Below are 13,015 nucleotides of genomic sequence, written 5' to 3'. Positions count from 1 at the left end.
TTATTTAATTTCAATGTCCCACATAATTAGTAGATTAAATCGTAACTTAACGAATTTATTCGTTTCATTCCCTCATATCATTCGATATTGGCAGGCCACGAAGACAGACCAACACTCCCAATATCCAAACCAAACGTGCAACGAAGCGGACCCAATGTTCTCGTGGGTCCAGCAATCCCACTCACACGTCAGGCATGCGCACGTTAGCTAGCTAGTTTCATACCCTTTCCGCACGTTCTGTCAAAAAGCCTCAGGAAAGTCTACATACGCACACCGTATACACGTCCCGGAAAAGCGAAAGGGAAATAATAATGCGGCCGGTTTAAACCCGACACACAATTCGCCACAAAAAAATATAAAATAGAGAAAAATAAAGCGAATGGAAAAGAGAAAGAGAAAGAGAAAGAGAAAGAGAAAGAAAGAAAAAAGAGAAGAAGATTGCGTTCTTCTATTTGGTATTCCTAATATACCCTTCTCCTACCCCTCCCTATCTGGTTTTTTCCTGGGTTTACTATTCAAATCTTTATTTTGGATCAGGAGGTAGTCTCTCCCCCGAGACCATTTCCTCTTGTTGTTGTTCATGGAGCATCAGAGGCGCCAAGATCAGAGCCTCCCGGAGAGGAAGGGTCAAAAGCGGAAACTCGAGGAGCAAATCGAGGAAGAGCGAGAGATCTCCGTGCCATCGGGGGACGCCAGGAAAGCCCTACTCTCCGAGGTTGGTGCTCAGGTTGATATCCTTAACTCAACCTTCTCTTGGAAGGAATCTGATCGCTCCGCGGCCAAGCGCGCCACTCATATCCTCGCCGAGCTCGCGAAGAATGGTTTGTATTCCTAAACCACATCTCCGATCTGGTCGTATATGCATATCCTCTAATCTCTTGAAGTTTCTAGACGTTTCTCTTCTACTAAGAATTCCGTTTGCGTTTCTATCGCTTATTCTTTTCTAATTTTATCTTTAATCATGATTTTTATTTGGGCGCAGAGGAAGTTGTGAACGTGATTGTTGAGGGAGGGGCGGTTCCGGCGTTGGTGGAGCATCTTCAAGCGCCGCCTTCGAGTGAAGGTGACCGGAGTCCAAAGCCTTATGAGCACGAGGTCGAGAAGGGAAGCGCTTTTGCACTAGGCCTTCTTGCTGTGAAGGTAACTTGTTTTTGTTCGATTTTACTTGAATCCTTTGTTTTCGAGTTTCCTAGCTTCGTGCATGTTTTATTATGTGAGATCTTGATCTTTATTTTTTTTTTAAAAATATACCAATTCGATGCCAATTGAAGTCGTTGTTAATTGCTTGCGATCTATATTTTTCCGCAATGTTTGTGAAAGTTGAAAAGATTAGTTATGATGTTTAAAGTTTCGTTGGAGCTAGACAGATGAAGAGTATCATGAATGGTTGTAGGATTTGAATTGCGGTAAATGAATCAATTACTGCGAGTCTTCATACTTCATACTCTGGTAGCAGTTGTTGCATGCACTGTCTTTTATTTATGGCATCTGCAACAGTTCTATGTGTGAATGCTCTTTTAGGATCTTAAGAATTTTTTTTTTTGTAAGTTAGGATCGTAAGATTTTTTTTTTGATAAGTAAGATCGTAAGAAATTATATTGTGGCATACATAGAATTTCATGAAATGAGAGTTTTAAGTGTGGCATACATAGAATTTCATGAAATGAGAGTTTAGAGTTGCAAGGATTTGTAATAGTCAAAAAATAAATTAGGGTATCTTGGGCCATTCAATGGCAATTTATCTTTACATCTAATTTATTGTTATTATTGGTATGCAATACATCTTGAATGTTGCATTTTTTTTTTCCTTAAAAAAAAGGGGCATCAATTTATTTTTATTCTCATTCCTTGCGATGTTCCTTGAGATGTAGAAATGATCCTAAGCTGTTACTTTTGGTTGCCACAGCTTTCATTAGCGTATTCATTCAAGATTATAGTTATTTAATTGTATGGATTATTTACATATTTAAATCATTTTTAGATTCATGAGTCCATACAATTTTATTATATGACAAAGCTTATTCTTAAATAAAAGTGGTCTAGCTATATCATGTATAACGTTTGTTTTAAATAACTCAATATTTATTTTTACCTATCAATAAATAAATAAATTAATAATTAAATAAATCTAGTTTTTTTTTTCAGAAACTATTTCCTTACATATCTTTGTTTGTGATTCTTTGCCTCTATTTTGAAAGGAAAAGAAAAAACAAAATTTTTCTCTTCATATTACATTTGATTGTAATTGTGCAACAAATAAACTTGGTTGGAACTCCAATGCTCCAAAGTCATAGTGAAGAAAGCATGCTAATCATTAATGCTCTCTTTCTTTTTAATTGTTTTGGCTTGTAACACTGGGTTTTGTTTAGTTTAACTTTCATGATGCATAAAGCGTTAATGATATTGCTGTAAAAATGAAAAAAATACACTTAGTTTCTGACAATACGTGTTAACGTTTTTTTCATAGTGTTTGATAGGGTATGTGTGAGGTTGGTGATTTATGTTGACATGTCAAGTTTGGATTGTGTCAGGTTGGGTTTGGGTCATATATGAATCAACCCTACCTATCCTATTTCATTAAATGAGTCTGATCCATCAACCCTAATTCATTGATTTCATAGGTTCATGTTGGGTTAGCAGGTTGTGTAATGGCCCAAGAAAAAAGCTAAAGTCATATTTAGGATTATACACCAAATAACTAGTCTTGGTTACATATGGATTGGAGTTCTTTGGAGTCATTATAAACTGCAAGAACTCTCTCTTAGGCAATGGGCGATTCTACTCACCACTCTCATATTCTCCTTGTAGGATATTTTTTTTTTTGATAAGTAAAAATCTATATATATATATATATATCAAAAAAAGTAACCAGAATACTGAATGTATACAAGAGAACACCTTGCCCATAATAGAAAACCCCTAACAACCCAAAAAGCCCTTGACTAACAACCCAAAATACACCAAGCCCGACCTCAAGCCCTTGCTTACCGTAGAACTAAAACTCTACCCAAAACACTCCAACCACTTGTTTTCCCCATCTTCACAATGCCCTCCCTTTAGACTTCCCTCTAGATGAGCTACCACCCTTAGCGTCGTAGTTGATTTCCGAAAAAAGACGCTGTAACTCCCTACTTTTCTTGAAACTTGATTTGGTTTTAAGCGCGTGGTTTGCCTCGATCGCAGTAATTAGTTCTTTAAATTGGTTTTCACATCCTCCATATGAAATTCCCACGAACTGCTGAATCTCGTTAACTTTAGTTAGAATTCAATCCGCTATTGGAGGAAGAGAGACTAGGGGAGCCACAATATCCCTAGACACAGTATCCACCTGCACCAATTCTAAATCTATATTCAAATCCCGAACCTCCTCAACAACTCCATTGGTTCTCTCCAATGGTATGACATCAATTCTCTTTACCTCTGGTGACCTTTTATGCGCAACTTCAGTAGGTCCCGTCACCAATGGTCTGACACCATTTTCCTTCAACTCTGACGAGGGAGCCATATTCTCTTATAGTATAGAAGTCACTTGAGGCGAATGACATTCCATTGCAGATGTCTCTACGCCGATACTCGACTTAGAACCCACTTCAAATAACCCAAACTTCCTTTTGACTTGCCATTCTCTTCTGGATCTGCGTATAGGAACAGGGCCGAATCTGATTTTCCGTTTTCCTTTATCTGAGTTTAAAGGATTCGGGCCTATCTTAGTCTTGTTCCTCACAACCCTGTTGCCTCCAGTTGAAAGAAGGTATATTTTCATAGACAAAAAAGCTATCGCTGCCTTCAATTTGACAAGTTGGGTTTCCATCTCCTTTAAGGAATTATGCATCGCGACAAGCTGGTTCTGTGGCGTGATCTGCAAACCACTTCCATCAATCCCCTCACTATGAACCCCCAAAAGCATGACCGGTCTTCAGAGTTGCTGCATATGATCGCCTCTCCACCGTGGATGTACTTGGGTCTTTATGATTTATCTCCAAGTTGATGTTCTTTTATTCTGCTTTTGGTTTTCCTTCTCCACCGTGTAGGGTATTATAAGTTGTGACAAAAATTTTCAGCCATACGTGTTGGTGTCATGTTCGGGTCCTGTCAAATCGAGTTCATGTTGCATATGAGTTAACCATAATCCAACCCATTAATTGAATAGATTGGACACCCTAACCCTAGCCTGCTAATTTCATACTGGAATATGTCAGATTAGTGGGGCACGCCAATAATTGTCAAAATGTTATTGGGCAGGACAAATCTTAATGATAATAGTTTCTAATCGTGTATTTGCTGAACATGTGTTCATTTTCTCTTATTTGTTAACAGCCAGAGCATCAACAACTCATAGTTGATTCTGGTGCCTTGTCACATCTAGTGGATCTGTTGAGGAGGCACAAGGGTGGTTCTATCTCTCGTGCTGTGAATAGTGTCATTCGTAGATCTGCTGATGCCATCACCAACCTGGCTCATGAGAATAGCAGCATTAAAACACGTGTCAGGTTTGCTGGTTTTTTGTGCTACTCAATGCTTGGGATTCAGATTTTTTTTAATTACCATCTGAAGTGGATATGGATATACAGGAGGGAAGGTGGTATTCCACCTCTTGTTGAATTGCTTGAGTTCACCGATACCAAGGTGCAAAGAGCTGCTGCTGGAGCACTTAGAACCCTGGCATTTAAAAATGACGAAAATAAGAATCAGGTACTGGGCCTTTCTTTTGTTGAAGAACTCGGTTTTATAAGTTTGAACATCACTAAACCATATAGTGATGTGACTTTGCAGATAGTTGAATGCAATGCACTTCCTACCCTCATTCTAATGCTTCGATCTGAAGATACTGCTATACATTATGAAGCAGTAAGATCTTAAGAGAATTATATTTTTAGTATAAACTTTTGAAATTTGCAGTAGTGTTAAAATTTGTTGTTTGCACTTGCACTTCATATTATCTACATCATGAGATCATTTTTCATGGGTCCCAGGTTGGTGTGATTGGAAATCTGGTGCACTCATCCCCGAACATAAAGAAAGAAGTTCTTCTTGCTGGAGCATTGCAACCTGTTATTGGACTACTTAGGTGTGTCCTAACCTTGGATTGTTGTATTTATTGTATGGTTTCTTGTTTTTTTGGATGTGAACCCCACAACTTATACTGTTAGAAAAGGGAAAGAAAACACATTTTGCTTTGCAACTTATGAGTTTTTAACCATGTAAAACAGTTCCTGCTGTTCTGAGAGTCAAAGGGAGGCGGCTTTATTACTTGGACAATTTGCTGCAACGGATTCTGATTGCAAGGTGGATTATATATATTCCTTTTACTAATTATAAAATATATACACACACACACATATATATATATATATTCCCTTTGCTTTATTTTTCATGCCTAGAGTAAAAACAAATGCTTCTTATTTGTTTAATTGCCAAGAAGCAGAGGAAATTAAACTTAATTGCTGGCTGATGATTTATTTCAGGTTGAGCTGGTTGTTTTATAACTCTGAAGTTTTTTGCTCCCCTCTCTCTGCCCTCTTGGTTGTTAATTAATTTTGGCTATCATTATTCTTATTCTCCAAAATCATCTCTGATAATGCAATTATTATTATTTATTAATTTGCACCTTGAGGATTTTTATCTTCTCTTTTATTAAAAAAGTGAAAATTCTGCAGGTTCATATTGTACAGAGGGGTGCTGTCCAACCTTTGATTGAGATGCTGCAGTCTCCTGATGTACAGCTAAGGGAAATGTCAGCTTTTGCACTAGGGAGGTTGGCACAGGTTATCATTTATCTATGCGTGTAATTTTTACCAAACACAATCCATGATTGGGCAGCAACATATTGCTTCTTTATTATCTTTTACCTATAAAAAAATTGTTTGATTAAGAGGCATTTAGGTTCCAAGGGTATAGGAGAAGTGATCTGATTTTGGGTTGAATAAGAAGAAAAGTGAAAATCTGTGGTGGTTCTGGGCTGTTAACAGTACCCATAAATATTGGCATCCAGTGAAGCAAGAGACAAGAACCCACTAGACAGTCTGGCCTAAATATTCAAGACTCAATATTCTATAATTGAAGTCTTTATTTATGGAGTACATTGACGATGTGGGGTAGCCCGCCCGCACTCCCGGGATTAGTTGGAATGTTGTTCTCGGACACCCAATGCCAACTAAAAAAAAGTATTTCTTTTCTCAGGCTGTAGTGTTTTGAAATTCTTTCTATGGTTTTTAAAATACATTAGCCTAATAAGAAACCATACAGTTCTGTTTATGGTGCCTATTGGGTAAAAGCCCTACTAAAAATATAAAAAAATGGTGCCATATATTTATTTTCTGCAATATTTCATAGGGAATATGCGTCAAGAGGCCCCCGGGGGGGGGGGGGGGGGGGTACTATCAGAACCCTTGTTGATTAAAAACATGCAAATTTTGTTCACTCATATGTTCAAAAGTACCTTAACTAGTTGTATTATAATGGCAAAATGCCTAGTTAATTGTTTATATAATTAAAATGCCTAGTTACTTAATTAGCTATGCACGCTTAACAATTCTTTGTATATGATAACCATAAGAGAGTTTTTTAAGAAAATTGCTCCATGTAAAATTTCCTGTTTGCAAGCCTTGATGGGCGTAGAGCTTTTTGGCTTGAAAATTATATTTACTTTCAGGACATGCACAACCAAGCCGGTATTGCTCACAATGGTGGTTTGGTGCCATTACTGAAGCTTCTTGATTCCAAAAATGGGTCTTTGCAGCATAATGCTGCATTTGCTCTTTATGGCCTTGCAGATAATGAGGTAGAGTATAATTTATGAATCCTTATAATTTTAATGGCGCAGAACCTGGAACATGTTGTTATACACCATTTTAAAATGTTGTGTTTATTTATTTTTTTCTATAGGATAATGTATCAGATTTTATTAGGGTGGGAGGTGTTCAGAAGCTGCAGGATGGAGAGTTTATAGTCCAAGTACGTTGCGTATCTATTAATTTACAATCTTAGCTGTCTTGATCAGGTTTCCTGTAAATGCCTTATGCCACTGATGCCATATTGCATACAAGAACATAACATGTTTGCTTGTTGATCATTACAAATCGGGATTGTTGATGTTCCTTTTTTCTTTTCTTGTGGGGCATAACTTAACTGTACAAGTTGAAATTGGTACCTACAGGCAACAAAAGATTGTGTAGCCAAGACATTGAAAAGATTAGAGGAGAAGATTCATGGACGGGTTTGTGTCTTCTTATATTTCATTTTATGTATTTTTTGACTTTCAGGTTGTTTTTATATTTCGGGAGGAGATTGTGTAGAACGGCATGATAATTGCTGTTTGTTCTCAAGTATTCATAATATTTATGATTATTGTGTTTAAGGTTTTAAGCCCTTAGTTTTCTCCATGCAGGTTTTGAGCCACCTTTTATATCTAATGCGTGTAGCGGAGAAGGCTGTCCAAAGACGAGTCTCTTTGGCTCTTGCTCATCTTTGTTCCCTAGATGATCAGAGAACCATATTTATTGATAAAAATGGTATGTCATATACTCAGTAATCTCCTTTGTCTATTTCAATCTTTTTAAGTTTCCTTGCACGGAAACTTCTTTTAGTAATTATGTTCGTGCTGTTTCAAAGTTCCTGATTATGCTCACTTTCTTGCTTCTTGCAGGGTTGGAGTTGCTTCTTGGGCTTCTTGGGTCTTCTAGCCTTAAGCAGCAACTTGATGGTGCAGTGGCTTTATTCAAGTTGGCCAACAAAGCGATGGCTCTTTCTCCTGTGGATGCAGCTCCCCCATCTCCGACACCGCAGGTAGGTCTCCCTTCTTAAGCTTATTTTTTTGTGATTTTTATCTTAAAATAAATCTTGTCCACGTTAATGGGAATAATAAGAGGCTAATATTTCAAGAGAACAGTTTGTTAATATAAATTTAGATGGCTTGAGTTTGGTGTCTTGTTTGAGCAAATAGATGTATCCCCTTAAATTTAGGGGTTTTAACTGGTGGACAACGAGGATGTTTGCTTATCATCTTGACCCAACTCAACTAAGCTTTAACTTGGGATGCTTTCTTATTATTTTTATAAGTAGGATGTTTGCTTATTATACCTATTGTTAATGCAATCATTGCAATTGTTTCAGTCACTGATTCCTAACTAAACCAGTGCATCTCTCTTAATGATGCTTTTTGGTACATTATTACTGTGACACCCTCTTGGCATCATAATATTTTTTGTGAGTAAAATTATATTATTGATAAAAAAGGATTTACCTAAGTACTAAGTATAAAAAAGGTACATCTATTGAGAAAACGTAAATAGTTTAAGAAAATCATGGAAACTAAAACTAAAAGAACATTAGTTTGCAGCCATCCAATGATAAAGCATTCTAAAAAAGAAAATCTTTTAACTCCACTGATCTCCTATGATCCTCGAAGCTTTGATCATTGCTCTCCCCTCCAAATGCACCACATTAAGAAAATTGGGATCAAATTTACAAAGTTTTACTATGATTCTCCACCCAATGGGGCGTGACCCAATCCAACCTGAAGCAAATACAAAACAACTTTCCATGAAGTCTAAGCTACTTCACAATGTAGTGATGAATGATCCATTGTTTCCCCATTCCTCTTACATATGTACCATCAAGTTTTCACTATAATCTGTTGCTTCATTATATTTTCTATTTTCAGGTGTAAGTATTTTCCTCAATCGGGTGCTTTCTCCTTAAGGCTAGAAACTTTATAGCACATGTATAAGGAGCCTAAATCCTTGGTGCTAAAAAACACTGCTCCTCTAATCGGGTGCTTTTTCTAGCATACACCTTGTGTGCTTCGATTGTGTACCTCTGCACACTTAATAAAATTGAGTCTCATATTACAAAAAAAAAAAAAAAAAAAAAAGAAGAAAGTTTTTTCCCTAGTTCCACCATCCAAGCAAATGGAGCCCCCCCAAATTGCTATGGAAAAGCACTCATGGAACTGGTTTTACAGACCTATCAGCCTACCATTTATATGTGGGCTGAAAATTTACAGAAGGGTGTTGATAGTTTGGTATTTAGTTTTCTACTGCTGTTATTTATGCGGGGATTCCATGTTGACCTCTAAGAACATGTAGTGATTTTTAGGCATATAGTGCTTTTTAGGGGATCCATGTTGACCTCTAAGGAGGCTTTTGCCTATTCTTATTATCAATAAAATCTTATTTACTGATAAAAAAAATACTTCTCCCTTGGCGCATTGGTGCCTCTTGCATGAATGCGGAGCATGAAACCTACAACTTTTGTGTATGCAAGATAATAAGGATAGGAATAGCCCAAGTACACAAGATGATATACAAGAGATAAGACCTATCTAAGTCGAGGTAGAGGAAACAAGAAAATCATGAAAATTCAGGCTATTAAAATCTAAAGCCATGGCCCATAGAAATAAAGTACAGAAAAATAACGCTCGAAGTTCCTCGTGTGACCGCTCCTTGTTTTCTAAAGTCCGATCATTACGTTTTTGCCAAATGCACCACATGATGCAGCTTGGGATCATCTTCCACACCTCCTTAATTTGTGGAGCACCTCTCGGGAGAGTCTAGCTAGCCAGTAACTCCATCTCTGTTGCAAGCATTACAAACGAAAACTCCACCCGACTAAACACTTCAGTCTACAAGGTTTTACTGTCTCACAATGTAACAAGAGATGTTCTATTGTCTCGCCTGATTGCTTACACATACAACACTAGTTTAGGATGACGACCTTGCGCTTCCTTAGGTTATCGGTAGTCAGCCCCGTTTGGATTCAGAGATGAGATGAGATGATTTGTGAATAGTAGTGAGATTTATGAGTTGAAATTTGTGAATTGTAGTGAATAATAGTGAGATGAGTTGAGATGATCTTCTAATCCAAACCGGCTCAGTTAAAATCTTCCCCATGGCTGCTACCCAAGTAAAGAGGGCTGCTTTAGGAGGCGCCTTATTCCTCCAACTTCTCTTCCATGGAAACTGGATGTTTGGTGAAAGAGTAAGGGCTTTGTAGAAAGAGCGAACCAAGAAAGCACCCTTACCCGCCGGTGTCTACCATAGCCTATCGGGTTGTCCATTTGGCACCACAGAATATAATAGGCTAAAGAAAGCCTCAAAGCTTTCCACTTCGCAATCTTGCGTCGCTCTACTAAATGTGACATTCCATTGGACTTGGTCCCCTGATCGAAGCATGAGGTCTGCTACTGAGGCTTCTTGATCACGTATCACTCGGAATATAGCTAGAAAGGAGTCCTTTAAGGCCTCGTCCCCGCATCATTTCTCCCTCCAAAATTTTATCCAGGAACCCTCGTCCAATATTAATTTGGAATGGCGGTTAAACACCCCCCCCACCCACGCCTGATGTGCTTCCAAACCCCCACTCCATTAGCCCCGCTTACCTCTCCGGTACACCAACCACCCCACAAGTTTCCATATTTGCAATCAACAATCAATTTCCACAGGGCTTCTGGTTCCATGTTATACCTCCATAACCACTTACCTAGTAGGGCCCGATTGAATGTTCTCAAATTTTTTATACCCAACCCACCTGACGAGATCGGCCCGCACACCCTATCCCAATTGACTAGGTGGTATTTGAATTTGTCCCCCAACCCACTCCATAAGAAGTCACGGTATAGTTTTTCAATCTGTGCCGCCACACTAGCTGAAATAGGAAACAAAGACAAGAAGTATGTAGGTAAGTTAGAAAGGGTACTCTTAATAAGAGTTAACTGACCACCCTTTGATAAGTACAATTTCTTCCATCCTGCCAGTTTCCTTCCTATCTTCTTGATGACTGTATCCCAAATGGATGAAACCTGAGAAACAGCTCCCAAAGGTAATCCCAAATAAGTCATGTGGAGAGAGGCTACCTTACATCCAAGTATGCTAGCTAGCTGCCGAGTATTGCTGACGATCCCCATTGGCACTAACTTTGACTTATCGAAGTTCACTTTCAAGCTCAACGTTGCTTCGAAGCATAGTAAAAGTACCTTCACTGACTTCAACTGGTTTTGATCTGCCTCACAGAATAACAACGTATCATCTGCAAAAAGTAAATGAGACAAAGAAATAATGCCCCGATTGGGGTCACCAACTGAGAAACCAGCCACAAACCCATTTGTAACCACCGCCGAAATCATCCTACTGAGGACCTTTTGGTAGTTGTTCTTGTAATTTTTCTTTGAAGTTTGCATTTGGTTTGAATTGCCTATGATGACACATAAATCCTTCCTGCAGGTCTATTTAGGGGAGCAGTATGTAGACAATCCGACATTGTCTGATGTTACATTTCTAGTTGAAGGTTTGAGAGTTTATTTCTATACATGTTTGCCTACTTTAGGCTGCACTACATGTAATAATGTGATTGTAATGATAATAATAAAGCTCCTTTTAGCACGTACGACCTGAATACGTGTCTTTACTCGCAGGTAGACGGTTCTATGCTCACAGAATCTGCCTACTTGCTTCTTCAGATGCATTCCGTGCAATGTTTGATGGTGGTTACCGGGTGAGTATCTGTGGTTGATAATAAATGCTCCCCCTCCCTTTTACTTGCTGGGAGTTTCTGTGGGTGGGTGACTTATGCGCAAGCTGAGCTCCTTTTGTTTCACAAGCTATTTATTTTGAGCCTGGGATGATTCAGGTTTTCATGCTCTTTCAGCTTTTATTCGTTAGTGGGAATTCAGTTTTCAAACCTGTGTGGATGTATGTTCTTAGTACATATTTTAATATCTTCCTTTTTGCACATTACAGGAAAAGGATGCAAGGGACATAGAGATTCCAAATATTAGATGGGAAGTTTTCCAGTTGATGATGAGGTTTGCATGCTGTAGTTTCCTTTTTTGAGAAAACTGTATTTGGTGGAGTTTTATAATTTACTGGTTGTCCATTTTCTTCAGATTCATATACACTGGATCTGTAGAAGTTACATTGGATATTGCACAAGATCTCCTCAGAGCTGCTGATCAGTATCTCTTGGAGGGCCTTAAGCGACTTTGTGAGTATACAATAGCACAGGTGAGTAATGGATGTTGGTTCACACACATTCCAATGATGCCTTTTTGAATTGTGAAGTGGCCGTCTGTCTTGTTCACATTTATTACATATCCCAGGATGTATCATTGGATAATGTGTCAAGCATGTATGAGCTCTCAGAAGCGTTCCATGCGATGTCCTTGAGGCACACATGCATCCTGTTTATCTTGGAGCAATTTGATAAACTGAGTGCAAGGCCGGGGCACTCTCATCTGATCCAGCGTATTATACCAGAGATTCGTGATTACTTTGCTAAAGCACTTACTAAGCCTAATGCACATAACCTGCGGCTGTAGATTGCTGCCCTTCTATTCTTGATGATCTCTAACCAAATACGATGTACAGAAATGGTAGTTGTTGCTGTTGAGCCAGTAGAAGTTCCTAATTGGTTGATTGTAGCTCGTAAACTTTCTGAGGCCAGATCCTGTTGCTTGTGAGCACGCTAAGTTTCTTCTGTAACGCCATAGGCTTAGATATTGCTGAGACAGCTACCTTCATGAACATTATTGTTCCTTTTTTTATGCACCGACCGAGTCTGTGACGGTGATTGAAAGATGCATCTCTTCTGCAATAATATTGTATCGTATCTTCATTGATTTCTTCTGTAAATATCCATAATATTGTTTCGAGAAAATTATCTATTAAAGCCAGGCCGTCGAAGTTACTTGTTGATTCATTGATTCAATGCGTGGAATATATACATTGATAAGTGGATTCATTGACTCAATCCAAAATACCTTTATGTAGTCTTAAGTCCACTATGATTTTTCGGAAATCTTCAGCTCGAGCAATTTTCACTTATTTCTTTATGTAGCTGGCTCAGCTTCATGAATAGCATACCATCAACTCTCTCTCTCTCTCTCTCATACTTGACTCTCCACCGTAAATCTTCGCTGGAGGGAAGGTGTAGCTTACTCCTCCCTCTCCTTCTCAGCCACTACATTGCAGTCTTTCTGGTTTGCTACTCCTGTTTGTCTCTGGTTTTATGTTGTTTTTTC

At 38.4% G+C, this 13,015-nt stretch overlaps 1 protein-coding gene across 1 annotated transcript; it reads left to right on the top strand.

Annotated features, from left to right (window-relative positions):
• Positions 1–384: 384 nt before the first annotated feature.
• LOC109010456 (ARM REPEAT PROTEIN INTERACTING WITH ABF2-like) lies at positions 385–12,693 on the top strand. The gene is made up of 18 exons (XM_018991302.2): positions 385–821; positions 983–1,140; positions 4,318–4,490; positions 4,572–4,692; positions 4,774–4,848; positions 4,974–5,068; positions 5,211–5,286; positions 5,658–5,765; positions 6,653–6,781; positions 6,886–6,954; positions 7,157–7,216; positions 7,388–7,511; positions 7,646–7,785; positions 11,220–11,283; positions 11,411–11,490; positions 11,736–11,800; positions 11,882–11,999; positions 12,095–12,693. Exons 1-18 carry the CDS (start codon positions 581–583, stop codon positions 12,311–12,313), a joined length of 2,115 nt encoding a protein of 704 aa, XP_018846847.1. The 5' UTR covers positions 385–580; the 3' UTR covers positions 12,314–12,693.
• The last annotated feature ends 322 nt before the right edge of the window (positions 12,694–13,015 follow it).

The sequence above is a fragment of the Juglans regia genome, chromosome 7 (assembly GCF_001411555.2).
Source record: "Juglans regia cultivar Chandler chromosome 7, Walnut 2.0, whole genome shotgun sequence".
Taxonomy (NCBI): Eukaryota; Viridiplantae; Streptophyta; class Magnoliopsida; order Fagales; family Juglandaceae; genus Juglans; species Juglans regia.
The sequence above is the reverse complement of the archived record's forward strand: the minus strand, read 5'-3'. Positions and strand labels throughout refer to the sequence as shown.

Bases quoted from the DNA above. Each gene is read 5' to 3' on its own strand.
- LOC109010456 (XM_018991302.2), top strand. From the start codon at position 581: ATGGAGCATCAGAGGCGCCAAGATCAGAGCCTCCCGGAGAGGAAGGGT. The intron at 1,141-4,317 runs GTAACTTGTTTT...ATTTGTTAACAG, and splicing joins TAGGCCTTCTTGCTGTGAAG to CCAGAGCATCAACAACTCAT. The intron at 5,069-5,210 runs GTGTGTCCTAAC...CATGTAAAACAG, and splicing joins CCTGTTATTGGACTACTTAG to TTCCTGCTGTTCTGAGAGTC.